Source organism: Mobula birostris, chromosome 15 (assembly GCF_030028105.1).
Source record: "Mobula birostris isolate sMobBir1 chromosome 15, sMobBir1.hap1, whole genome shotgun sequence".
Taxonomy (NCBI): domain Eukaryota; kingdom Metazoa; phylum Chordata; class Chondrichthyes; order Myliobatiformes; family Myliobatidae; genus Mobula; species Mobula birostris.
Genome location: NC_092384.1, coordinates 84,503,976 through 84,531,282, shown reverse-complemented (window position 1 = coordinate 84,531,282; position 27,307 = coordinate 84,503,976). Strand labels below are relative to the sequence as shown.

At 44.6% G+C, this 27,307-nt stretch overlaps 1 protein-coding gene across 18 annotated transcripts in view; it reads left to right on the top strand.

The window, feature by feature from the left end:
- The window catches only part of cbfa2t3 (CBFA2/RUNX1 partner transcriptional co-repressor 3), a 318,224-nt gene that overhangs the window by 102,876 nt on the left and 188,041 nt on the right, over positions 1 to 27,307 (top strand). For 14 of the 18 annotated variants that reach the window (XR_011889291.1, XM_072280040.1, XM_072280038.1 and 11 more), the window contains one exon: positions 14,091 to 14,237. The exons of 3 other annotated variants lie outside the window; for them this stretch is intronic. Coding sequence is in view for 14 of the 15 variants with exons in the window: in XM_072280038.1 (XP_072136139.1) it covers positions 14,091 to 14,237 (147 nt within the window). In the remaining variant the exon portion in view is untranslated. Of the gene's footprint in view, positions 1 to 11,072; positions 11,096 to 14,090; positions 14,238 to 27,307 lie in introns of those variants that run through there. One more of the 18 variants, XM_072280044.1, reaches the window with a different exon arrangement.

The following is a 27,307-nucleotide window of genomic DNA, read 5'->3' as shown; positions in this document are numbered from 1 at the left end:
CAGGTTTACAATTAGATGATGGGTGTGACATGAATGTAAGGAAGGACAAGCCAATGACTGGGTACAAATACAGACAGAGCAAAGAGTTCAATTGTACCACAGAGGAAAAATTCAAAAGGATGAAGAATGCAGGACTGAATGGGCTGTATTTAAATATGCGTAGCATTCAGAAGAAGGTGGACAAACTTGTGGCACAATTAGAGATTGGTCGGTATGATATTGTGGGCATCACTGAGTTGTGGTTGAGAGAAGGTCATAGGTGGGAGCTTAACATCAAAGGATATACTTTGTATCAAAAGGACAGGCAGGAAGGCGTAGGCAGTGGTGTAGTTCTGTTGGTAAGAGGTGAAATTACATCCTTAGAAATAGGTGACATGGGATCAGAGAATGTCGAATACTTGTGGGTGGAGTAAAGAAACTGCAAAGGTAAAATAAACCATTTTGGGAATCATATATAGGCCTCCAAATGGTAACCAAGATGTGGGGTTGAGATTGGTGTCGGATCGCAAGCGAAGGAATTTGTTGAATGCCTATGAGATGGCTTTTTAGAGCAGCTTAGATCATAAGACATAGGAGCAGAATTAGGCCACTAAGCTCATCAAGTTCGCTCCGCCATTCCATCATGGCTGATCCCAGATCCCATTCAACCCTCAGACACCTGCCCTCTCATCATATCCTTTGACATCCTGACCAATCAGGAAACGATCAACTTCTCCTTTAAATAAACCCGTGGACTTGGCCCCCACCACAGTCTGTGGCAGTGCATTCCACAGAATCACCTCTTATTGGCTAAAAAAATTACGCCTTACTTCTGTTCTAAAAAGTCGCTCTGCAATTTTGAGACTGTGCCCTCTAGTTCTGGATACTCCCACCAGAGAGGAAATATCCTCTCCACATCCACCTTACCTAGTCCTTTCAACATTTGGTAGGTTTTAATGAGATAGACAATAGGTGCAGGAGTAGGCCATTCAGCCCTCCAAGCCAGCACCACCATTCACTGTGACCATGGCTGATCATCCACAATCAGTATCCAGTTCCTGCCTTATCCCCATAACTTTTGATTCCGCTATCTTTAAGAGCTCTATCCATCTCTTTCTTGAAAGCATCCAGAGACTTGGCCTCCACAGCCTTCTGGGGCAGAGCATTCCCAGGCATTCTTCTAAATTCCAGATGTATGGGGTTGAGTGGGATCCAGGATCAGCCATGATGGAATGGTGAAGCAGACTCGATGGGCCAAATGGCCTAATTCTGCTCCTGTGTCTTGTGGATCTCTGACTGCTCTGCCTCCCTCGAAAATATTCTACAGATGCTCTGAAACATCCCATACTCCAGCAGCTGGGAGACCACACACCATCTTGGCATCACCTTTGTGGCCACAGAATTTCAATAGACAATAGGTACAGGAGTAGGCCATTCAGCCCTTCGAGCCAGCACTGCCATTCACTGTGATCATGGCTGATCATCTACAATCAGCACCCTGTTCCTGCCTTCTCCCCATATCCCTTGACTCCGCTATCATTAAGAGCTCTATCTAACTCTTTCTTGAAAGCATCCAGAGAATTGGCCTCCACTGCCTTCTGAGGCAGAGCATTCCACAGATCCACAACTCTCTGGGTGAAAAAGTTTTTCCTCAACTCCGTTCTAAATGGCCTACCCCTTATTCTTAAACTGTGGCCTCTGGTTCTGGACTCCCCCAACATCGGGAACATGTTTCTTGCCTCTAGCATGTCCAACCCCTTAATAATCTTATATGTTTCAATCAGATCCCCTCTCATCCTTCTAAATTCCAGTGTATACGAGCCCAGTCGCTCCAATCTTTCAACATATGACAGTCCTGCCATCCCGGGAATTAACCTCATGAACCTACGCTGCACTCCCTCAATAGCAAGAATGTTCTTCCTCAAATTTGGAGACCAAAACTGTACACAGTATTCCAGGTGTGGTCTCACCAGGACCCTGTACCACTGCAGAAGGACCTCTTTGCTCCTATACTCAACTCTCCTTGTTATGAAGGCCAGCATGCCATTAGCTTTCTTCACTGCTTGCTGTACCTGCATGCTTACTTTCAGTGACTGATGAACAAGGACACCTAGATCTCGTTGTACTTCCTCTTTTCCTAACTTAACTTGACACCATTCAGGTAGTAATCTGCCTTCCTGTTCTTGCCACCAAAGTGGATAACCTCACATTTATCCACATTAAACTGCATCTGTGTAGATGGAAGAAGTCCCCATCAGGTCAAATAAGTGATAAAACAGCAGAGGACCGTATCCAGACATGGTTTGCCCACTTTAAGAACCTGCTGGGAAGCCCTCCAACAATCACAAAAGAAGAAGAGGACATAACCATGATACTAACGCAAGTCGACATCAATGATGGCCCATTCACCATTGAGGAACTGAAAGAGGCCAAATATGCACTCAAACAGGGCAGGAGCGCTGGACCAGATGGGATACCACCAGATGTCCTGAAGAACTGCGACCTGGACGACATCTTGCTGGACATGTGTAATACGGCACTGATGAAAGGCAACAAACCAGAACAGTGGTCACTTTCAAACATTATCCCAGTCCCCAAGTCTGGATCCCTCCCAAAGACAGATAACTACCACGTTATCAGCTTGACCTGCATCTTAGCAAAGTTATAAAATCGGATGATCTTGAACAGGATTCGCACCGCCATTTACCCTAAGCTAAGATTCAATCAGAATGGTTTTCGGCAGAAGAGAACAACAGTAATGCAAATACTTGCGCTCTGTACGATCATCGAGGAAGTCAAGAAGAACAACCTACTAGCCATGCTTACTTACATCAATTTTCACAAAGCTTTTGACTCCATTCACCGAGATAAAATGCTGAAGATTCTGAAAGCTTACGGAGTACCAGACCATCTACTGAGAGCAATAGAGTCCAGCTATACCAAAACCATGGCGAAAGTTGTATCACCAGATGGAGAAACAGCAGTGTTCGAGCTCCGAGCTGGTGTGCTGCAAGGAGACACTCTGGCACCCTACATCTTTATAATCGTCCTTGATTACGCTCTGCGTCAAGCTACCAAAGATCACGACAAGCTTGGTTTTACCATAAAACCAGGACGAACCAAAAGGGTCAGACCAGTTACACTCACAGATCTCGATTTTGCAGATGACATAGTCCTGCTCTCTGACCAGATGGAGGAAGCACAGCAGCTACTGACAAAGGTGGAAATTGAGTGCAATAAAGTTGGACTTCACCTAAACGCTAAAAAGACAGAGTACATGGCGTTTAACTGCGACAAAGTACTCTCAAGACAGTAAAAAATGATACCATTAAGAAAGTCTTTGACTGCGAGTACCTCGGGTCAAGAATGATGAGTTCGGAGAAGGACATAAAGATACGGAAGGCGCTGGCGTGGAGGGCTATGAACGACATGAAGGAAATCTGGAATTCGAACCTGACCAGAGCACTAAAAAAGAGGATTTTCATAGCAGTCATAGAGTCCATTCTCACATAAGGATGTGGGAAGGAAAAATGAAAGAGCAAATTATTATTTAAATGGTAAAATTTGCAGCATGCTGCTGTGCAGAGGGACTTGGGAGTGTTTGCACATGAATCACAAAAAGTTGGTTTGCAGGTGCAGCAGGATGTAGAACATAGAACATAGAATAGTACAGCACAGTACAGGCCCTTCGGCCCACAATGTTGTGCCAACCCTCAAACCCTGCCTCCCATATAAGCCCCCACCTTAAATTCCTCCATATACCTGTCTAGTAGTCTCTTAAACTTCACAAGTGTATCTGCCTCCTCCACTGACTCAGGCAGTGCATTCCATGCACCAACCACTCTCCGAGTAAAAAACCTTCCTCTAATATCCCCCTTGAACTTCCCACCCCTTACCTTAAAGCCATGTCCTCTCGTATTGAGCAGTGGTGCCCTGGGGAAGAAGAGCTGGCTATCCACTCTATCTATTCCTCTTATCATCTTGTACACCTCTATCATGTCTCCTCTCATCCTCCTTCTCTCCAAAGACTAAAGCCCTAGCTCTCTTAATCTCTGATCATAATGCATACTTTCTAAACCAGGCAGCATCCTGGTAAATCTCCTCTGTACCCTTTCCAATGCTTCCACATCCTTCCTATAGTGAGGTGACCAGAACTGGACACAGTACTCCAAGTGTGGCCTAAGCAGAGTTTTATAGAACTGCATCATTACATTGCGACTCTTAAACTCTATCCCTCGACTTATGAAAGCTAACACCCCATAAGCTTTCTTAACTACCCTATCCACCTGTGAGGCAACTTTCAGGGATCTGTGGACACGTACCCCCAGATCCCTCTGCTCCTCCACACTACCAAGTATCCTGCCATTTACTTTGTACTCTGCCTTGGGGTTTGTCCTTCCAAAGTGTACCACCTCACACTTCTCTGGGTTGAACTCCATCTGCCACTTCTCAGCCCACTCCTGCATCCTATCAATGTCTCTCTGCAACCTTTCACAATCCTCTACACTATCTACAACACCACCAACCTTTGTGTCGTCTGCAAACCTGCCAACCCACCCTTCTACCCCCACATCCAGGTCATTAATAAAAATCACGAAAAGTAGAGGTCCCAGAACAGATCCTTGTGGGGCACCACTAGTCACAATCCTCCAATCTGAATGTACACCGTCCACCTGCACCCTCTGCCTTCTTCAGGCAAGCCAATTCTGAATCCACCTGGCCAAACTTCCCTGGATCCCATGCCTTCTAACTTTCTGAATAAGCCTACTGTGTGGAACCTTGTCAAATGCCTTACTAAAATCCATATAGATCACATCCACTGCACTACCCTCATCTATATGCCTGGTCACCTCCTCAAAGAACTCTATCAGGCTTGTTAGACACTATCTGCCCTTCACAAAGCCATGCTGACTGTCCCTGATCAGACCATGATTCTCTAAATGCCTATAGATCCTATCTCTAAGAATCTTTTCCAACAGCTTTCTCACCACAGACGTAAGGCTCACTGGTCTATAATTACCCGGACTATCCCCACTACCTTTTTTGAACAAGGGGACAACATTCGCCTCCCTCCAATCCTCCGGTACCATTCCCGTGGACCAACGAGGACATAAAGATCCAAGCCAGAGCCTCAGCAATCTCTTCTCTCGCCTCGTGGAGCAGCCGGGGGAAGATTCCGTCAGGGCCCGGGGACTTATCTGTCCTAATGTATTTTAACAACTCCAACACCTCCTCTCCCTTAATATCAACATGCTGCAGAACATCAACCTCACTCATATTGTCCTCACCATCATCAAGTTCCCTCTCATTGGTGAATACCAAAGAGAAGTATTCATTGAGGACCTCGCTCACTTCCACAACCTCCAGGCACATCTTCCCACCTTTATCTCTAATCAGTCCTACCTTCACTCCTGTCATCCTTTTTTTCTTCACATAATTGAAGAATGCCTTGGGGTTTTCCTTTACCCTACTCGCCAAGGCCTTCTCATGCCCCCTTCTTACTCTTCTCAGCCTCTTCTTAAGCTCCTTTCTTGCTTCCCTATATTCCTTAATAGACCCATCTGATCCTTGCTTCCTAAACCTCATGTATGCTGCCTTCTTCCACCTGACTAGATTTTCCACCTCACTTGTCACCCATGGTTCCTTGACCCTACCATTCTTTATCTTCCTCACCGGGACAAATTTATCCCTAACATCCCGCAAGAGATCTCTAAACATCGACCACATTTCCCTGCAAAAACATCATCCCAATTCACACCTGCAAGTTCTAGCCTTATAGCCTCATAATTTGTCTTTCCCCAATTAAAAATTTTCCTGTCCTCTCTGATTCTATCCTTTGCCATGATAATGCTAAAGGCCAGGGAGCGGTGGTCACTCTCCCCCAGGTGCTCACCCACTGAGAGATCTGTGACCTGACCCGGTTCATTACCTAGTACTAGATCTGGTATGGCATTCCCCCTGGTCGGCCTGTCCACATACTGTGACAGGAATCCATCCTGGACACACTTAACAAACTCTGCCCTATCTAAGCGCTTGGAACTAATCAGGTGCCAATCAATATTAGGGAAATTAAAGTCACCCATGATAACAACCCTGTTATTTTTGCACCTTTCCAAAATCTGCCTCCCAATCTGCTCCTCTGTATCTCTGCTGCTACCAGGGAGCCTATAGAATACCCCCAATAGAGTAACTGCTCCCTTCCTGTTCCTGACTTCCACCCATATTGACCCAAAAGAGGATCCTGCTACATTACCCACCCTTTCTGTAGCTGTAATAGTATCCCTGACCAGTAATGCCACCCCTCCTCCCCTTTTTCTGCCCTCTCTATTCCTTTTAAAGCACTGAAATCCAGGAATATTGAGAATCCATTCCTGCCCTGGTGCCAGCCAAGTCTCTGTAATGGCCACTACATCATAATTCCATGTATGTATCCAAGCTCTCAGTTCATCACCTTTGTCCCTGATGCTTCTTGCATTGAGGTACACACACTTCAGTCCTTCTACCTTACTGTCTTTACACCGTTTATTCTGCTTCTCTTTCCTCAAAGCCTCTCTGTATGTTAGATCTGGCTTTACTCCATGCACTTCTTTCACTGCTCTATCGCTCTGGGTCCCATCCCCCTCGCAAATTAGTTTAAACTCTCCCGAACCATGCTAGCAAACCTACCTGCAAGGATATTGCTCCCCCTTGAGTTCAGGTGCAACCCATCCAATCTGAACAGGTCCCACCTTCCCCAGAAAAGATCCCAATGATCTAAAAATCTAAAACCCTGCTCCCTGCACCAACTCCTCAGCCATGCATTCAACTGCCATCTCCTCCAATTCTTACCATCACTGTCACGTAGCACTGGCAGCAATCCTGAGAACGCCACCCTTGAGGTCCTGTTCTTCAGCCTTCTGCCTAGTTCCCGAAACTCACACTTCAGGACCCCATCCCTCTTCCTGCCTATGTCGTTGGTCCCAACATGTATCACGACTTCTGGTTGCTTTCCCTCTCGTACCAGGATGTCGTGCACCTGGTCAGAGACATCCCGGACCCTGGCACCGGGGAGGCAACAAACCATGTGGGTGTCCTTCTCATGTCCACAAAATCTCCTGTCTGCTCCCCTGACTATAGAGTCTCCAATAACGACAGCTCTCCTCTTCTCCGTCCCACCCCTCTGCACTACTGGGTCAGACTCAGTGCCGGAGGCCCTGCCACCAAGCTCACACCTGGTCAGTCATGCCTGCCAACAGTATCCAGGACTTATTATTCAGGGGAATCGCTACGGGGGTGCTGTGCACTACCTGTCTGCTCACCTTCGCTTTCCCCCCTCTGACTGTCACCCAACGACCTGCTTCCGACAGCCTAGGTGTGACCACCTCCCTGTAGCTCTCATCTATGACTGCCTCATTCTCCCTTATGAGTCGAAGGTCATCCAGCTGCTGCTCCAGATTCCTTACACGGTCTTCCAGGTCGCCCAGCCGTATGCACTTCTGGCAGATGTGACTCTACGGGAGAGGGGAATTCCCCCAAGATTGCCACACTTCACATGAGAGGCACATCACCGTCTCAGGAGATATTGTAAAAACTAACTGCGAGCTAGCTTGTCCTCCGCCTCTTCTCGTCGAAGCCTCTCGAGTCAAAGCCTCAAAGCTCCACTCCTTCACTGGCCCACTCACGCACTGGTCGCTTTCCACTTTCCACACATCAAGAATGCAAATGGAATGTTGGCCTTCATTGCTAGAGGGATTGAATTCAAGAGAAGGGAGGTTATGCTACAGCTGTACAGGGTACTGGTAAGGCCACACCTGGAGTACTGCGTGCAGTTCTGGTCTCCTTACCTGAGGAAGGATACCCTGGCTTTGGTGGTGGTGCAGAGGAGGTTCACCAGGTTGATTCTATGAGGAGAGATTGAGTTGCCTAGGACTGTACTCACTGGAATTCAGAAGAATGAGAGGAGATCTTATAGAAACATAAAATTATGAACAGGATAGATGAGATAGAGACAGGAAAGATGTTTTCACCAGTAGGTGAGACTAGAACTAGGGGACATTGCTTCAAGATTCAAGGGAGTAGACTTAGGATGGAGATGAGGAGGAACTGCTTTTCCCAGAGGCCGGTGAATCTGTGGAATTCTCTGCCCAACGAAGCAGTGGAGGCTACCTCAGTAAATATACTTAAGACAAGGTTGGATAGATTTTTGCATATTTGGGGAATTAAAGGCAGGCAGGTGGAGATGGGCCCATGGCCAGATCAGCCATGATCTTATTGAATGGTGGAGCAGACCCGATGGTCCAGATGGCCAACTCCTGCTCCTATTTCTTATGTCCTTATGTAACTCCTGAAACAGGCTCCAAATGATGATGTCTTAACAATTATGGCATCCATTGTGTTGTATATGACCCTAGTTAAGTAGACTTTTGACCTGATTTCCTAATGATTTTACTCTGGAATTTTCCTCTCTGTGGTGAAGTTCTATTTACAATTTTGATTTGGAGTTAAAGTTCCCATCCACCCACCAGCACATCAGAAAGGCCATTGCCCATCAGGTCCCTGCTGACTGCCAGCAAAGTAATCCTGTCTCTTGCAGCTTGCTCCCTCTCTCTGCCAATCAATGCCTCTTCACTTTGTTTGTCACTAATCTGCTCTAAGGAGTAACTGACAGTCAAGTAGAGGCCAGACAAATCTGCAGTTTCTTCCATTCTAATCTACAAAATGATTTTTTTTTTTAGCCAGCTTAGTCACCTAGGAATGGAACTATTTAAATCGTCTTTTTGCAAACATCTCTGAAAAGCCTGAAAGCATGGTTCTGTTGGCCGAACCTGATGGAGCTGGCCATTAGTAAAGGGGTAATGTAGAATTAAGCAGTTGAACATGGGCAGAGGTAAGGTTGTTAGGGAAACATTTTTGAGCTCGAGAGGTAGGATGAGTAATATTGTGGGATAATAATTAAGACTGAGTGTTTGATTTAAATGTGTAAAAATAACAGTATTAATTTGCTATTGAATAAACTCAAAACCAGTGCATAAATTGAACCCCTCACTTGTGCCATAGACCTGGACCTTCTCAGGCACATTGCATCTCTGAAGTGGAAGAGTTACTAAGGTCATATCCTACAGATGACATCTAAGTGTTGTACGAGAACATTACTTGGATCGTGTGTGAGTGATGTGAAGGAGCACCATATGCTGGGCTGAGAACACCGGGTCTGGTTATAGCAGGGGACCAGTTGGTGTAGAAGATGTGCTCTACATACCTTTTGAAAATATTGACCATGAAGTACTCCTAACCCTAACCTTAATGCAGTAACTCTACCACATTGTTTGAAGAGATTTGGTTTATCAGCTAAAACACTTGAAAACTTCTATAGTTGTTCCGTGGAAGCTGCATCATTGTCTGATATGGAGGGAGTTGGGGCTACTGCACAAGATTGAAAGAAGCTACAGAAAGTTGTAAAATAAGTCAGCTCTATCTTGGGTACTAACTTCTGTAGTATCCAAGACACCTTCAAGGAACAGTGCCTCAAAAAGGCAGTGTCCATTATTAAGGACCCCCATTACCCATACTTACGTTAGTTGATTTACTTATTGATTTTTTCTTTCTATATTCTGTATTGCATTGAACTGCTGCTGCTAAGTTAACAAATTTCAGGACACAGATAATAAACCAGATTCTGACATTGTTCTTTAGCAACATCTAGTGGCAGAATGAGAATACTGCAGTTAGCAAAGATTGTCTTTGAGGAAAAACTGTAACTCAACCAACCAAGTTCATACACAGTGCTTTTGTGTTTTCTGCAATTTTCTCTTTTCATCCCCTCTTACTAACTCTTCCTTCAGTTAGTCCTGACGAAGGGTCTCGGCCTGAAACATCAACTGTACCTCTTCCTAGAGATGCTGTCTGGCCTGCTGCGTTCACCAGCAACTTTGGTGTGTGTTACCCTACAACCCTTCCTTTCCCCCAGTTTTGTTTTGTAGTCGCTCTGCTCCTCCAATGGGATGAGAATGTGAAAAGGTATTACAAACAGAGAGTATGCATGTGTCAGGATGATAGTGGGAGCAAAGCAGTATTCCAGGTTGCCTTGTTTGGTTTGGCCTGTAGTGTGTGTAGACGCTCAGTGAAGGACTGACAGGTCCAAGTGCTCGTGCAGTTGGCTAGAGTCATCAGTGCCAACCTTCAGTGAGGACAGCTCTCAGAGGGCAGCAGCTGCCATTCTGTTCATGTGCTCCCTGTTTGCTTTGTCTTGTGGAAGTATTTGTGTCTATTGAAATTGTGTTCATTTGAGCAGTGAGGTAACCCGGTATTGTCAAGACACTCAGCATGTTCAGACTGGTAATGCATTGGCCCAACAGCATTGTGCTTCCCAGATGTCCTTTGCCCTTTTGCCTAAATAGAACAGTTTGTAAGTGGATGGAGTCCTAAGTTTTGGACAACCATTTGCAGCCTTTCAGTTTGATAAGGTTGATGGTTAACAGTAACTCCCATTGCAAATTGTAAATAAGATCCAGCAGAATATGATGTTGGGGCTGCCTTTTTAATACTGGCAGCTACTGGCTGGACTTGCTCCTGCTTTCTCAACATTTGCTGCCAGGGATCCACTTTAAGTTTGGAGCTTCCATAAGGGATAACGCAGTGAACAGCCACTGTGTATCTGACCATCTCCGTTAACACTGTGAGGCAGACAGTGGGGAAGTGGGACTGATTACGGCTGTGCTTTCTGACATAAGTACTGCAGGAATCACTGTTGGGATAAGCATTTAAATTTGATGAATGAGTTAAAATAATGAGATTATGGTTTTACAAAGGCTGATGTGCTTACCTCTTCATCTGCAGCTGTCTGGCACACTGAATGACAGAGAGTGTCGCTAGCCTCCCCCGAAGCTGTTGTGTTGTGCTAGTTACAGCTGCCTGTCACCTGGTCCTCCTTCCTGTGAATCTGAGGCACAGAAGGCGAGGCTGAGCCTGCAGTACATCAGCTGTGAATGGTTTTCGTGCTGGGGCAGGCCTGAAGGGCCAGATGGCCTTCTCCTGCTCCCGTTCACTTCCCGTCTTGCTTCTCATCAGACAGTTGGGCTTCCTGCTTTTTAAAACAGAAATACTCCATCAGACACATCGAATCTGTGGAAGAGGACAGGTAAAGTTTCAGTCCATGAGCTTTTATCCAACCTGGTGAAAGAAAGGAGACAGGCTTCAGCATGTGGGAGAGGAGGACAAAACGGAGTGGCTGCGATGGGATATGAGGCAGCAAAGGTCAAATGACAAACAAGAGGCAATCCTCAGTGCTGGAGGTTCCAAGCAACACACACAAAATGCTGGAGGAACTCAGCAGACCAGGCAGCACCTATAGACAAAAGTAAACAATTGACTTTCCGGGCTGAGACCCTTCATCAGGACTGTAAAGGAAGAGGGACTTTTCCTCCTTGCTCTGCAGTCCTCAGCCCAAAACGCCAACTGTTTACTCTTTTCCATAGATGCTGCCTGGCCTGCTGAGCTAGTTCCAGCATCTTGTGTGTGTTGGAAAGGTTAAATGACAATGTACATCGAGATAGGTAATAAAAGACAAGTGTGTATTTGCAGACCGAATGGATGAATCTCACAAACTGAAAGAGGCATAAGTTTATCGCCATTTCACACCTAAAACTCCAAAGGAAATTATTGAGAAGTTTCAAATCAATGAAGCAGAATTTTCTCTGAAATTATATCATGAAATACATTGTATGTTGGAAGTCCAAAGTTAAAACAATTATTGCAAAAGTTACTCATCTGACATCTTTGAACCTCATTGTTGAATTTCAAAGCCTCTAATATGTCTGTTAGTTCTGTTCCTTGAGGTTATATTTAGTTCAATATCAATGACAGAGGTCCACCTCACTGGAAGGTGAGTGACCAGAAGATTGGTGTTTTATTTGCAAATCGAATGGATGCATCTTCCAACCTGAAAGAAGCAACATTTCAAAGTTCAAAGTCCAAAGTAAATTTTATTATCAGAGTACGTATGTGTCTCCACTTACAACACTGAGATCCCTTTTCATGCAGGTGTCCTCAGCAAATTTATAGAATAGTAACAGTAAACAGACTCAATGAAAGATCGAGTAGAGCATAGAAAACAACAAGCTGTGCAACTGCAAATATAAATAAATATTAATAAATAATGAGAACATGAAATAACAAGATAAAGAATCCTTAAAGTAAGATCATTTGCTGTGGGAACATCACCTGGAAAGGGGAGAGGTAGAGGTTGAATTTATTGCATCCGATATGGAATTACACAATACAGTGGAAATTAGAAAGCTGAGCTAAAACCAAACACAGTAATGTTCAGGTGAGGCTGCTCCTGTAGCCAGGGAAACAGAATTAACTTCTCAGACCAGTGAATTTTTAAAAATCAGAAATATAAAAAGTTAAAGGTGAAGAGTTTTCAGATGTCGAGAGAGAGGGAGATGTGGAAAAATGTGACAAGGAAAGGTTGATGGTGAGTTGGAAGTCAGGAAAGTTTAAATAACAAAAAAGCTGATGGTGCAGAACAAAAGGGAGTTATATGGTCACCAATGAAGAAACACAGAAGGTAGATGTAGAGAAGGTGTGAACATTACTACTGAACCCAGTGGGCTACTTTGTACCACGATTTACTGACTTTACAACTTCAGTTCAGGTTCTACTGGTTTTCAGCGTAGCCCTCCCAACAGAGCTTTATTTGACATTTTGCTTCCACCATGGGTTCAGTTTGGAAGTGTCATTACAAAGAAAGCACAGCAGCGCCTCCACTTCCTTAGAAGCTTGTGAAGATTTGGCATGCCATCTAGAACTTCACGGGTAAAAACCCTCCCCACCATTGAGCACATCTACATGGAGTGCTGTTGCAGGAAAGCAGCATCCATTATCAAGGACCCCCACTATCCAGACCACACTCTCATCCCACTGTTGCCATCAGGAAGAAGTTACAGGAGTCTCAGGACTCACAGCACTAGCTTTCAGGAGCAGTAATTGCTCTTGATCCAGAGGGGATAACTTCACTCAATCTGACTCGCCCCATTACAGAACTGTTGCCATAATCTGTCCACTTGCTTTCAAGAACACTTCATCTCAGGTTCTTGATATTTATTGTTTATTTATTTATTTATTTATTTATTATTATTTTCTCTTTTGTAGTTGCACAATTTGTTGTCTTTTGTTGTTTGTCATTTTTGGTTGTGGTCTTTCATCGTTTCTATTATGTTTCTTGCATTTACTGTGTATGCCTGCAAGAAATTGAATCTTGGGGTTGTATATGGTGATATATATATACTTTAATAATGAATTTATCTTGAACTTAGAGACCCTGCATCAGTCAGTAACTGGTGAGTTACTCCAGCATCTGTAGACTTTTCTCTTCCAACATAGTTTGGCTGTCCAGTCCTCCACGACATATTTTCATTGACGTGTGCTAAAGACCGTGTGAAATATCACTGTTTCTATTCTTTACAATTGCAGGAGTTAGAAGTTAATGCTCTGCACCTTGTAGTTTGTGTCCATAGTACGTTGGTGGAGTTGGAAGTGGATAATAGATTCAATTGAAGGGAATTTAATCTAGAGAAATGGTTTTCTTTTAGGTGATATCAAGATTGCAACTGCACTCGTGTAGACAACTTTGTTTCATTGGAAAGGTCTGGAGATAAGCCATGTCACAGAGCATCCGGCCTCATTGCCAGGGATCATGGGGATATCTGAGCTGGTGTTGGTCCAACAATGTGATTGTTGGGAATGATTGAAGCTTGGAAGCTTCATTCAATTGATTTTATGGTTAGAATGATTACATTTCCTTTCTCCTGTCCATATTACCCCCGGTTGCTCACTTCCACTTCAGGTTTAGACATCCTGTGTTCCCAGTGGATCAGAGTTGCACTGTTTTCTGTGCTGAATTTGTAATTCATGGGACTATAGAGAGGCTGGGGGAACCCTGCTGATGATGTGCAAAACACATTTCTTACACATCAGAATTTTAACAAAATATATTCTATAACACCTCAAATCCTGCCCTTTTCCTTTTCCCTTCTGCAGCTCTTGTGCAAATGTTCTGTCTCACTAGTACATGTTGGTATATTCACTAATCTGCAGGCAGTTTACAATGTACCATTTTCTTGTTCCCACAGGCAGTAGAAAAATAGAACTTGGAACAATGCCAGATTCTCCTGCCGATGTTAAAACTCAGTCCCAAGCGACACCACCAGCAATGCCGCCACTGCCTCCTACCATTATACAGGGACTTGCTCGAAACATTTCCTTCTCTCCTACAGCCAGTGAGTTATGCCAATATAATGATTATTAGTAGCAACGTAGGTGTGCAAAGCAGCCTAGGGTACGATCATCATGGAGGGTCACAGCGCAGGACACAGATTGCGATGAGTTGGAAGGTTCTGAGAACGGGAGACCGGGGAATAAGGAAATGATGTGCCAGGGCATAAGGAGAGGATGGGCCAAGAATAATTAACGTTACAAAGATTTCCTCTCAAAGATCTGCATGTCTTCTAAATGGGAGTTGTACCATAAACGAGTCAAGCAACAGCATGAGATTTGCTGAAAAGCATGACTACAAGTACAAACTGACTTCTTTACAGTTTCAAGGGTTTTCTGAATGGCCATACAATAATGTACAGGTGGGAGGCAGTGGCCCAGAAGACATAGAACACAGAAGTTTACAGCACAGGGACAGGCCATTCAGCCCACAATGTTGTGCTGGACCAGCTGAAAAGGAAATCAAAAACAGCCAAACACTTATTCTTCCTCCCTACACCATGTCCATATCCCTCCATCTTCCTCGCATCCATGTGCCCATTGAAACATCTCTTAAAAGCCTCTAATGTATTTAGCTTTACCACCATCCCAGGCAGCACATTCCAGGCATCCACCACTCTAGATAAAATAACTTACCCCTCACATCCCTCTTAACCCTTCAATTCACGCCCTCTGGTATTAGACATTTCAACTCTGGGAAACATGTATTCTCTGTCTACTCTATCCATGCCTCCCATAATCCTGTAAACCTCTATCAGATCTCCCCTCAGCCTTCAGCATTCCAGAGAAAACACCCCAGGTTTATCCAGCCTCTCATGATAGCACGTGCCCTCTAAACCAGGCAGCATCCTGGTAAACCTCTTCTTCACCCCCCCCCCTCCAAAGCCTCAGCATTCGTATGGGCGACCAGAACTGTACACAATGCTCCAGTTGTGGCCTAACCACAATTTTATAAGGTTGCAATATAACCTCCTGGCTTTTGAACTCAATGCCTCAACTAATAAAAGCAAGCATTTCATAAGCTTTTTTTAACCACCTTATCGATCTGTGTAGCCATTTTCAAGGAACTATGAACTTGGATCCCAAGCTCTCTCTGCTCAGCAACAGCGTTAAAGATCTTACTCGTAACGATGTATTGTCTCCTTGAGTTTGCCCTACCATGGTGCAACTGCTTACATTTATCTGGGTTAAACTCCATCTGCCATTTCTCAGTCCATATCTGCAACTGATCTATATTGTGCTGTATTCTTTGCCAGTCTTCTACGCTATCCACAACTCCACTAAACCACCCATCTATATTTTCACCTGGGTCATTTATATACAGCAGAGGTCCCAGCACAGATCCGTGCCAAACTCCACTAATTGTAAGCATCCAGCTTGAATAATTCCCTTTGACTATGACCCTCTCTTTTCTATGTGCAAGCCAATTCTGAATCCAAACAGCGGATTCGCTGTAGATCCCATGCATCTTAATCTTCTGGATTAGCTTCCCATAAGGGACTTGGTCAAACGCCTTACTAAAATCCATGTAGGCAACATCCACTGCCTCACCCTCATCAACCTCTCTTGTTACTGTGTCAAAAAACTCAATCGTTGGTAAAGCACAACCTGCCAAAGCTCAAAGCCTTGCTTGCTTTCCATAATCAGGCCACAGGTTTCCAAATGCTCAGGGATCCTATCTCCAAGAATTTTTTTTATGAATTTCCCCACAATTGGTGTGAGACTCACCAATCTATATCTCCCAGGATTTTCCCCTGTTTCTTTCTTACAGTGCCTATAAAAAGTATTTACCCCCCCCTCCGCCCCCGGAAGTTTTTCATGTTTTATTGCTTAATATCATTGAATCACAGTGGATTTAATTTGGCTTTTTTTGGCACTGATCAACAGAAAAAGACTCTTTTGTGTCAAAGTGAAAATAGATCTCTACAAAGTGATCTACATTAATTACCAATATAAAACACAAAATAATTGATTGCATAAGTATTCACCCCCTTTAATATGACAAACCAAATCATCACTGGTGTAGCCAATTGATTTTAGAAGTCACATAATTAATTCAATGGAGATCACTGTGCTCAGTCAAGGTGTTTCACTTAACCAATGAAGAGGCAGGCATAGCTGGGTCCCATGTGAGTGCCCATAGCTACACCCTTGGTCTGAAGAAAGTGGGAAGAGCCAAAAGAGAAGTTATTAAGTGCGAGAACCAGTTCCGCCAACTGGAGGAGGGTGGTGATGGTGGGGAACTGGTGAGGTCTATTGTCCAGAAAGTAGCGGAGGGCTTTGAGGCCTTTTTGATGGGGAATGGAAGTGTATAAGGATTGGACATCCATAGTGAAAATGAAGCGGTTGGGACCAGGGAACTGAAAGTTATTGAAGAGGTGGAGGGCATGGGATGTATCCCGGATGTAGGTGGGGAGGGACTGAACTATGGGTGACAAAATGGAGTCCAGGTAGGCAGATACAAGTTTGATGGGGCAGGAGCAGGCAGAAACTATGGGTCTACCGGGGCAGTCAGGCTTGTAGGTCTTGGGGAAGAGGTAAAACTGAGCAGTGTGGGGTGTGGGAATTATGAATTTTGTGGCTGAGGATGGAAGGTCTGGAATTAATAAGGGTGGTGATGGTACAAGATACGATGGTTTGATGTAAGTAAGAGGAGGCGTCAGAGAGCTGCCGTTTGGTCTCAGTGAGGTAGAGGTCCGTCCGCCTGACTACTACGGCACCACCTTTGTCTGCAGGTTTGATGGTGAGGTTGGGATTAGTGCTGAGAGAGTGGAGGGCAATGCGTTCAGAGGGAGTGAGGTTGGAATAGGAGAGAGGAGTGGTGAAGTTGAGACGGTTGATGTCTCGATGACAGTTGGAGATGAAAAGATCGAGTGCAGGTAGAAGGCCCGGGCGGGGTGTCCAGGAAGAGGGGATGAAAGGTCTCGGCCCGAAACGTTGACTGATCGTTTCCATGGATGCTGCCCGACCTGCTGAGTTCCTCCAGTGTGTTGTGAGTGTTGCTTTGACCCCAGCATCTGCAGAGTATTTTGTGGTTAAGGTGTTTCACTTGATTGTAGTAAAAATACACCTGGATCTGGAAGGTCCAACTGCTGGTGAGTCCATATCCTGGCAAAAACTACACCATGAAGACAAAAGAACACTCCAAGCAACTCTGTGTAAACTGTATTGAAAAGCACAATGTAGGAGATGGATACAATAAAATTTCCAAGTCACTGAATACCCTTTGGCGTACAGTTAAGTCAATCATCAAGAAATGGGAACGATATGGCACAGCTGTAAGTTTGCCCAGAGTAGGATGTCATCAAAAACTGAGTGACCGTGCAAGAAAGGGATTAGTGAGGGAGGCCAACAAGTGACCTATGACAACTCTGGAGGAGTTACAAGCTTCAGTGATTGAGATGGGAGAGACTGTTCATACAACAACTGTTGCCCAGGTGCTTCACCAGTCGCAGCTTTATGGGAGAGTGGCAAAGGGAAAGCCACTGTTGAAAAATCTCACATGAAGTTTCAGCTAGAGTTTGCCAGAAGGCTTGGGCTGAACAATCTAATTCTTGCTCCCATGTCTAATGTATGGAAATCATCTGAAGGAAGGTTCTATGGTCTGATGAAACCAAAATTGAGCTTTTTGAGTAAACGCTATGTTTGGTGTAAGCCAAATACTGCACATTGTCAAAAACACACCATCCCTACCGTGAAACATGATGGTAACTGCATCATACTGTGGCGATGCTTCACTGCAGCAGGCCCTGGAAGGCTTGTGAAGGTAGAGGGTAAAATGAATGCAGCAAAACACAGGGAAGTCCTAGAGGAAAACCTGATGCAGTCTGCAAGAGAACCGTGACTTGGGAGATTTGTTTTCTAGCAAGAAATGACCTCAAGCATAAAGCCAAAGCTACACAGGAATGGCTTAAAACAACAAAGTTAATGTCCTGGATGGCCAAGTCAGAGTCCAGACGTCAATCCAATTGAAAATTTGTGGCTGGAGTTGAAAAGGGCTGTTCACTCATGATCCCCTTGCATCTGACAGATCTTGAGCAGTTTTATAAAGAAGAATGCGGAAAAATTACAGTGTCCAGATGTGCAAAGTGGATAGAGACCTATCCACACAGACACAAGGCTGTAATTGCTGCCAAAAGTGAATCTACTAAATACTGACTTTGAAGGGGGTGAATGCCTATGCAATCAATTATTTTGAGTTTGATATTTGTAATTAATTTAGAACACTTTGTAGTGATCTACTTTCACTTTGACACAAGGGTCTTTTTTTTGTTGATCAGTGTCAAAAAAAGCCAGATTAAATCCATTGTGATTTAATGTTGTAAAACAATAAAACAGGAAAACTTCCAAGGGGGATGAATACTTCTTATAGGCACTGTGAATAGAGGTACAAAATTAGCCACTCGCCAGTCCTCCAGGACCTCATGTTTGGCTAGAGAGGACACAATGATACTGGTCAAGGGCCCAGCCATCTCGGATCTTACCTCCTTCAATAACATGGGGCAAATCCCATCAGGCCTGGGGATTTATCCACCTTAATACTCCTTCGGAAGCCCAACCTTGACCTCTGACTGGTCTAACATATGTATTCACTCAGCGTTGACTTCTGAAGCGTTACATACTTTTCCTTTTTCTTCTTGACTAAATTCATCACCCCTCTGGATATCCAAGGTCCTCTAATCTTTCCAATTCCACCTTTCCTTCCCACAGGAACATACTTTTCCTGTACTCAGGGCAATTGATCTTTAAACGCCCTCAACAATGAGTACTCTTAGGGGGAGCGACCTACCTGGGGGGAGCAACAGTGGCCATGCCTCTGTAACTGAGTCTGGGCCTGTGGCTCAGAAGGACAATGGCAGTAGTAATAGAGGACTCTATCGTCAGGGGGGCAGATAAGCAATTCTGTGGACATGAAAAGGAAACACGGTGTGCAGCCAGGAATCGTGATTTCTGGATAATTGGGACCTCCTGGGGCAAGTGGGAAATTGTACCACAGAGACAAAATTCAAAAGGATGAAGAATGCAGGACTGAAGGTGCTGTATTTAAATGTGCATAGCATTCAAAATAAGGATATACTTTGTATCAAAAGGACAGGTAGGAAGGCCTAGGCAGTGGTGTGGCTGCGTTGGCAAGAGATGGAATTACATCTTTAGAAAGAGGTGACATAGAGTCGGAGAATGTTGAATCTTTGTGGGTGAAGTTAAGAAACTACAAGGGTTAAAAAGAACCATTATGGGAATCATATACAGGCCTCCAAATAGTAGTCAAGATGTGCAGTTAAGATTGCAAATGGAGCTGGGAAAGGCATGTAATCAGGGTAATGACACAATTGTAATGGGGGAATTTAATATGCAAGGAAATTGGGAAAATCAGGTTGGTGTTGGATCACAAGAGAGGGAATTTGTTGAATGCCTTTGAGGTGGCTTTTTAGAGCAGCTTGTGTTTGAACCTACTTGGGGAAAGGCTATCTTTAATTGGGTGTTGTGTAATAACCCAGATCTTATTAGGGAGCTTAACGTAAAGGAACCCTTAGGAGGAAGTGATTAAAATCTGATTGAATTCGTACTGCTGTTTGAGAGGGAGAAGCACAAGTCACATGTATCTGTATCACAATGGAATAAAGGAGATTACAGAGGCATGAGAGAGGAGCTGGCCCAGGGGCATTGGAGGAGGATACTGGCAGGGATGATGGTAAAGCAGAGATGGCTGGGAATAGTTCACATGGTGCAGGATAGTTATGTCCCATAGAGGAAGACGTTCTCAAATGGCAGGGGTAGGCAACCGTGGCTGATGAGGGAAGTTAAGGACTGCATAAAAGGCAAGGAAAGGATATATAAGGGAGCAAAAGTGAGTGGGAAGTTGGGTGATTGGGAAGCTTTTAAAATCCAACAAAAGGCAACTAAAAAAGATATAAAAAGGGAAAAGATGAAATATGATGAAGACTAGACAATAATGTAAAGCAGGATACCAAAAGTGTTTTCAGTTATATAAAGAGTAAACGGGAGGTGAAAGTTGATTTTTAAAAACGCAAACAACAGGAATTCTGCAGATGCTGGAAATTCAAGCAACACACATCAAAGTTGCTGGTGAACGCAGCAGGCCAGACAGCATCTCTGGGAAGAGGTACAGTCGACGTTTCAGGCCAAGACCCTTCGTCAGGACTAACTGAAGGAAGAGTTAGTAAGAGATTTGAAAGTGGGAGGGGGAGGGGCAGATCCAAAATGATAGGAGAAGACAGAAGGGGGAGGGATGGAGCCAAGAGCTGGGCAGGTGATTGGCAAAAGGGATACGAGAGGATCATGGGACAGGAGGTCTGAGAAGAAAGACAAGCGGGGGGGAACCCAGAGGATGGGCAAGGGGTATAGTCAGAGGGACAGAGGGAGAAAAAGGAGAGTGAGAGAAAGAATGTGTGTATAAAAATAAATAACGGATGGGGTACGTGGGGGAGGTGGGGCATTAGCGGAAGTTAGAGAAGTCGACGTTCATGCCATCAGGTTACCCAGACGGAATATAAGGTGTTGTTCCTCCAACCTGAGTGTGGCTTCATCTTTACAGTAGAGGAGGCCGTGGATAGACGTGTCAGAATGGGAATGGGATGTGGAATTAAAATGTGTGGCCACCCGGAGTTTCTCTGGGTTCCCCCCCCTTGTCTTTCTCCCCGGACCTCCTGTCCCATGATCCTCTCATATCCCCTTTGCCAATCACCTGCCCAGCTCTTGGCTCCATCCCTCCCCCTCCTGTCTTCTCCTATCATTTTGGATCTCCCCCTCCCCCTCCCAAATCTCTTACTAACTCTTCCTTCAGTTAGTCCTGACGAAGGGTCTCGGCCTGAAACGTCGACTGTACCTCTTCCCAGAGATGCTGCCTGGCCTGCTGCATTCACCAGCAACTTTGAGGTGAAAGTTGATATTGGACACTGGAAAATGTTGCTGGTGAGGTAGTAATGGGGGACAAAGAAATGACAGATGAACTTAATGGGTACTATGCATCTGTCTTCACTGTGGAAGACACTAGCAGTGTGCCAGAACTCTGTGAGAGAGTGCCATTGCTATTACAAAGGAAGAAGTGCTAGGCAAGCACCAAGGTCTTAATGTAGACAAGTCACCTTGACCAGGTGGACTACATCCCAGAATCCTGGGAGAGGTTGCTGAAGAGATATTGGTCATGATCTTTCAAGAATCATTTGATTCTCCATGGCCGTGGAGAATTGGAAGATTGCAAATGACGCTCCACTCTTTAGGAAAGGAGGAAGGCAAAAGGAAGGAAATTATAGGCTAATTATCCTAAACTCAGTGGTTGGGAAAGTGTTGGAGTCTATTATCAATGATGAGGTTTTGAGTTGCTTGGAGACTAATGCTAAAATAAGTCAAAGTCAGCATGGTTTCTGTAAAGGGAAGTCTTGCCTGACAAATCTGTTAGAATTCTTCAAGGAAGTAACAAGCAAGTGGACAAAGGAGGGCAGTGGATGATGTTTACTTAGATTTTCAGAAGGCATTTGATAAGGTGCCACACATGAGGCTGTTTAACAAGATAAAATCCTATGGTGTTACAGGAAAGATACTAGCATGAATAGTGGAATGGCTGACAGGCAGGAAGCAGTGAGTGGGAATAAAAGGAGCTGCCAGTGGCTAGTGGTGTTCCTCAGGGGCCAATATTGGGACCCCTACTTTTCACATTGTTTGTCAATGATTTAGGTAATGGAATTGATGGCTTTGTGGCAAAGAGCTGTGGAGGGGTAGGTAGTGCTGAGGAGGCAATGCGATTGCAGCAAGACTTAGACAAGTTGGAAGAATGAGCAAAAAAGTGGCAGATGGAATTCAGTGATGGGAAATGTACTATAATGTATTTTGGTAAAAGGAACAATTGTACAGACTATTATCTAAATGGGTTCAAACATCAGACATGCAGAGGGTCTTTGGAGTCCTCATGCAAGACTCCCAGAAAGTTAATTTGCAGGTTGAGTCTGTGGTAAAGAAAACAAATGTTATGTTGGCATTTATGTAAAGAGGAATAGAATATAAAGCAAAGAGATGATGAGCCTTTATAAGACACTAGTCAGGTCACACTTAAAGTATTGTCAATAGTTTTGAGCCCCATAACTCAGAAAAGATCTGTTGTCGTTGGGGAGAGTCCAGAGGAGGTTCACGAGGATGACTCTGGGATGAAGGGTTTAACATATGAGGAGCGTTTGGCAGCTTTGAGCCTGTATTCACTGGAAGTTAGAAGGGTGTTGGGGATAGGACCTCTTTGAAAGCTACCAAATGTTGAAAGGACTAGATAGGGTGGATGTGGAGAGGATGTTTCCTATGGTGAGGGTATCCAGAACTGGAGGGCACAGCCTCAAAATTGAGGGGGACCTTTTAGAACAGAATAGGAGGAATTTTTTTAGCCTGATCATTTCCTGATCAGTCAGGACATCAAAGGATATGGCGAGAAGGCAGGTGTATGGGGTTGAGTGGAATCCAGGATTAGCCATGATGGAATGGTGGAGCAGTTGATAGGCTGAATGGCCTAATTCTACTCCTATGTCTTGTAGTCTTATGGCCTTATGCCTGATGGGGACATGCCAGAGAACGTGTTCCAATGAACTCTTCTTAGTTCCTGGTCTTGCTATTTGCCCTACTCCAATTTAAATCTCTCCCACTAGGACCATACCTATCCTTATCTATAACTATCCCGAAAGATAAGGAGTTGTGGTCACTGTTCCCTAAATTCTCATCTGCTGAAAGGTCAGTCATCTGGCCAGGCTACTTGTGTAACTCCAGGTCCAGTACGGCCCCTCCTCTCGTTGAACCATCCACATATTGATTTAAGAAACCTTATGGGATACACTTAACAAATTCAGCCCCATCTAAATCCCTTACACCAAGAAGATCCCAATTTATATTAGGGAAGTTGAAATCCCCAATGACAACAACCCTCTTATTTTCACACATTTCCTTCATCTGAATCTATATCTGTTCCTCAATGTCCCGGTAGCTATTACGGGGTCTGTAGTGCAATCCCATCAGTGTCATTGCATCCTTCCTATTCCTGTGTTCATCTGCAATAGGCTCGGTGTCTTACCCTTCCGTTATGTCTCCTCTGAGTACAGCTGTGATATTGTCCCTGATTAATAGTGCAACTCCACTCCCACTTTACCTCCTCCTCTATCTTTTCTAAAACTTAGGAAACCTGGTACATTAATCACCCATTCCTGCCCTCTCTCTCAATCAAGTTTCAGTAATGGCTACAACATCATAGTTCCATGTACTGATCCATGCCCTAAGATCATCACCCTTACCAGCATTAACATATACACACTTCAAACTATCTGACCCATCATACATACCTGTTTTTTCGATTTTGTTTTTCAAAATTTTCCCTGATATTTACCTTCTGGTCCGATCCTTCCCTTACTGCCCTGTGGTTTCGGTTCCCAGCTCCCTGCAGATCTAGTTTAAACTCTCCCGAGTAGCATCAGCAAACCTTCCAGCCAGGGTATTTGTTCCCTTCCAATTCAGGTGCAACCCGTCCTTCTTATACAAGTCATCCCTTCCCCAGAAAAGGTTCCAATCCTCCAAGAACTTGAAGGCCCATTCCTTGTGCCACCTCTGCAGCCACTCATGCATCCTTGCTGTCACCCCTTTCCTCCCTGCATTGGCCCGTTGCACAGGGAGTAATCTGGGGATTACACCCTTGGAGGTTGCTCTCTTCAGCCTCTTTCCTAACTCTAAATACTCACTGCATCAGGCCTCTTCCCTCTTTCTGCCCATGTTATTGGTCCCAATATGCATCACAACCTCTCGCTGTTCACCACCCCCATTGAGTATATCCCACAGCCACTCTGATACATCACGAATCTTAGCACCAGGGAAGCAACACCCCATCCTGGTGTCTCCTTTGCAGCCACAGAATCTCCTTTCTGTCCCCCTAACTATCAAGTTCCCTGTGACTACCGTACTGCCTGACTTTACCGTTTCCTGCAGAGGCTCACAGCCAGCACAGTGCCACCAGCTTGGTAGCTGCTGCCGTGATCTGATGGGTCATCCCCCTCCTCCAGCAGTATCCAAATAGCTATACCTGTTGCTGATGGGAATGGCCACAGGGAAACCCTGCACCGTCTTTATTAATCCCCTAAATGCTCGTGGTGGTCACCCATCTACTCTCTACAGGCCTGAACTCTTGACCACCTCTTCAAAAGTCCCGTCTATAATATTTTCAGCCTCCCAAATGATGTTGAGTACATCCAACTCCAGCTTCAATTCCTTGACCTGGTCTGTCAGGCACACTTCCCGCAGATGTAATCATCAGGGAAATCGTCAGGTATCCCAATTCTCCCATCTGACAGGAGCATTCCATCCTGACTGCTCCATATTAACAAAGAAAAAGGCTCATCTGCTCTGAGCTGTACCTTTCCCTGTTAAGCAAAGTCTTCACACTCTATCGCTGGCTCATTCTGACAAAGGCCACTCCACTTGATCCGGCCCTTCTTTTATTTGCAGCTAAGGTTAGGACTCTGACACCGACACTTTCCACGCCCGCGCAGTCCAAAAAGACCGGTCTTGCCCGAATCTGCTCCTTCCATCATCTCTCCCGACTTCCATAGGGCTCTGACCCAATATGTAGACTGCCTACCTGAGCCGCAAAGAAAAGACTGCTTTTACCCGAGACTGCTCTTTTTATATTCTCCCTCCTGGGCCTCTGACGCCAACACTTTCTGCACCCGTGCAGTCCACAAAGACCAGTCTTGCCCAATCTGCCCCTTTTATCATCCCTCCCAACTTCTGAAGGGCTCTGACTCGACACACAGTTCACTCACCTGAGCCATGGAATATGAGGGTTTTACCAATGATTAGTAAACGAGTTGGAGTCAGATTTCTTTTTGTCTCATTTCATGCATGTTCTAGCACCCTTGTTAAACTATGGTCCACATTCACAGAGATGTATGTACAAGGGACAGAGTCTGGGGGATAATCTAGTGGTGATGGGATTTAAAGCTTTTTATGGGGGGCACTTAGGGCTGATGGTGGGTCAGCTTCTCATCATTCTGGATTCTGACTATGGATTGTTTCTACACTGGTGTAGAAATTAGCTTTATTTTTCAGATGTACTTCTGAGTATGTGTGGGGAGAGCCCGCCAGTGTTGCCATGCTTCTGGCACCAACAGAGCATGCCCACACTTAACCAGTCTATCTTTGGCCTGTGGGAGGAAATGAAGGGAATCCATGCGATCATAGGAGAACATGCAAACTCCTTACAGAGAGCAGTGCGAATTGAACCACGATTGCTGGTGTTGGAAAGTGTGACACTAATTGCTACACGCCAGGCTGCAATATTTAATATTAACACTGCTCTCTCTCTCTACCAAACATAAAAACAAGAATTGGTTTGTCCTCGTTGCCTGTTAAGTAGCATGGCTGAATTTTGAAACAAGGAAAATGTCAGAAATAATCAACAAGTCAGGCAGCATCTATGAAGTGAGAAAGAGGTTCCTGGCATAAACATATGTGCGAGGTTTGGATAGTGGTTGACTTCAATGGAACTAGATGACTGGAGCTGTGTGCTGTTGGTAGTTCATTTATAAATGACAATAACCGAAATTGAATGTTTCCCCAGAGAGGTCAGATTTGGATTGATAGCAGAACTGGGAGAATTAAATATTTATTAAGTAAAACTTGAGCTGCTATTCTTAATATCTTGATGGAATAGATAAAGAAAGACTGTAGTAACGGGAAGGTCATTCTCAGAGAACAGGAAAGACTGAGATAAGGAAAGACTGTGTAGTAACGGGAAGGTCATTATTGGAGAACAGGAAAGACTGTAGTAACGGGAAGGTCATTATCGGAGAACACGGAAAGACTGAGATAAGGAAAGACTGTAGTAATGGGAAGATCATTATCGGAGAACAGGAAAGACTGAGGTAAGGAAAGACTGTAGTAACGGGAAGGTCATTCTCAGAGAACAGGAAAGACTGAGATAAGGAAAGACTGTAGTAACGGGAAGGTCATTATCGGAGAACAGGAAAGACTGAGGTAAGGAAAGACTGTGTAGTAATGGGAAAGTCATTATCGGAGAACAGGAAAGACTGAGATAAGGAAAGACTGTAGTAACGGGAAGGTCATTATCAGAGAACATGGAAAGACTGAGGTAAAGAAAGACTGTGTAGTAACAGGAAGGTCATTATCGGAGAACAGGAAAGACTGAGGTATGGAAAGACTGTGTAGTAACGGGAAGGTCATTATTGGACTGAAGGTGATCAGCAAAAGAATCAAGGTTGAGATGAGAATTCTTATTTTTATTTTATTTAGCGATAGAGCACAGAATAGGCCCTTCTGGCCCTATGAACCACACCACCCCAGCAACCCCTGACAAGCCTAATTTGATCTTAACCTAATCATGGGACAATTTACAACGACCAATTAACCTACCCGGTATGTCTTTGGACTGCAGGAGGAAACCAAAGCACCTGGAAAAATCCCAAGCATTCCACGGGGAGGTTAAATAGAGACTCAATAGACAATAAACTCCTTACGGAGGGCGCTGGGACTGAACGCTGAACTCCCATGGCCCAAGCTGTAACAGCGTCGCACTGCGCTGCTGTGGTGCCCAGTCAGCATACACAGAAGCGCAATGGAAGCAGCTGAAGTAGGAACTTTTAAAACTTTTTTATAACCTGAAAATTACAGAAATTTGGGAGTACAAAGAATGCTGCCTGATTCGAGGAGTCGGCAGGCTGGAGCAACTGTATCAGCAGGGCGTTATGAAGTAGAAGCTGAAATGGGGAACGAAATGCATTACGCCAAAGCAATTTTCACCAGGGGCGGGGAATTCCTAACTGATGTTGCTAATTTGAGGCTGAAATATGAGCAATAGTAAGGAGACACCTTTTCAGTGTGTGAAAGTTTTTGCAATGATGCTGTTTATAGCAACTGTAAACCATTGCCACGGAAGTGGTGTATGCTTACACAGGAACAAGCAGCAGAATTAGGTGTTAAAGAGATTTTCACATCTTTCCATGAGGTACAACCCATACAAGTACCTTGGTAACTTTCAAGTTGCAAAGGAAACTTGAGAGTGGAGCTACTGCTGGGG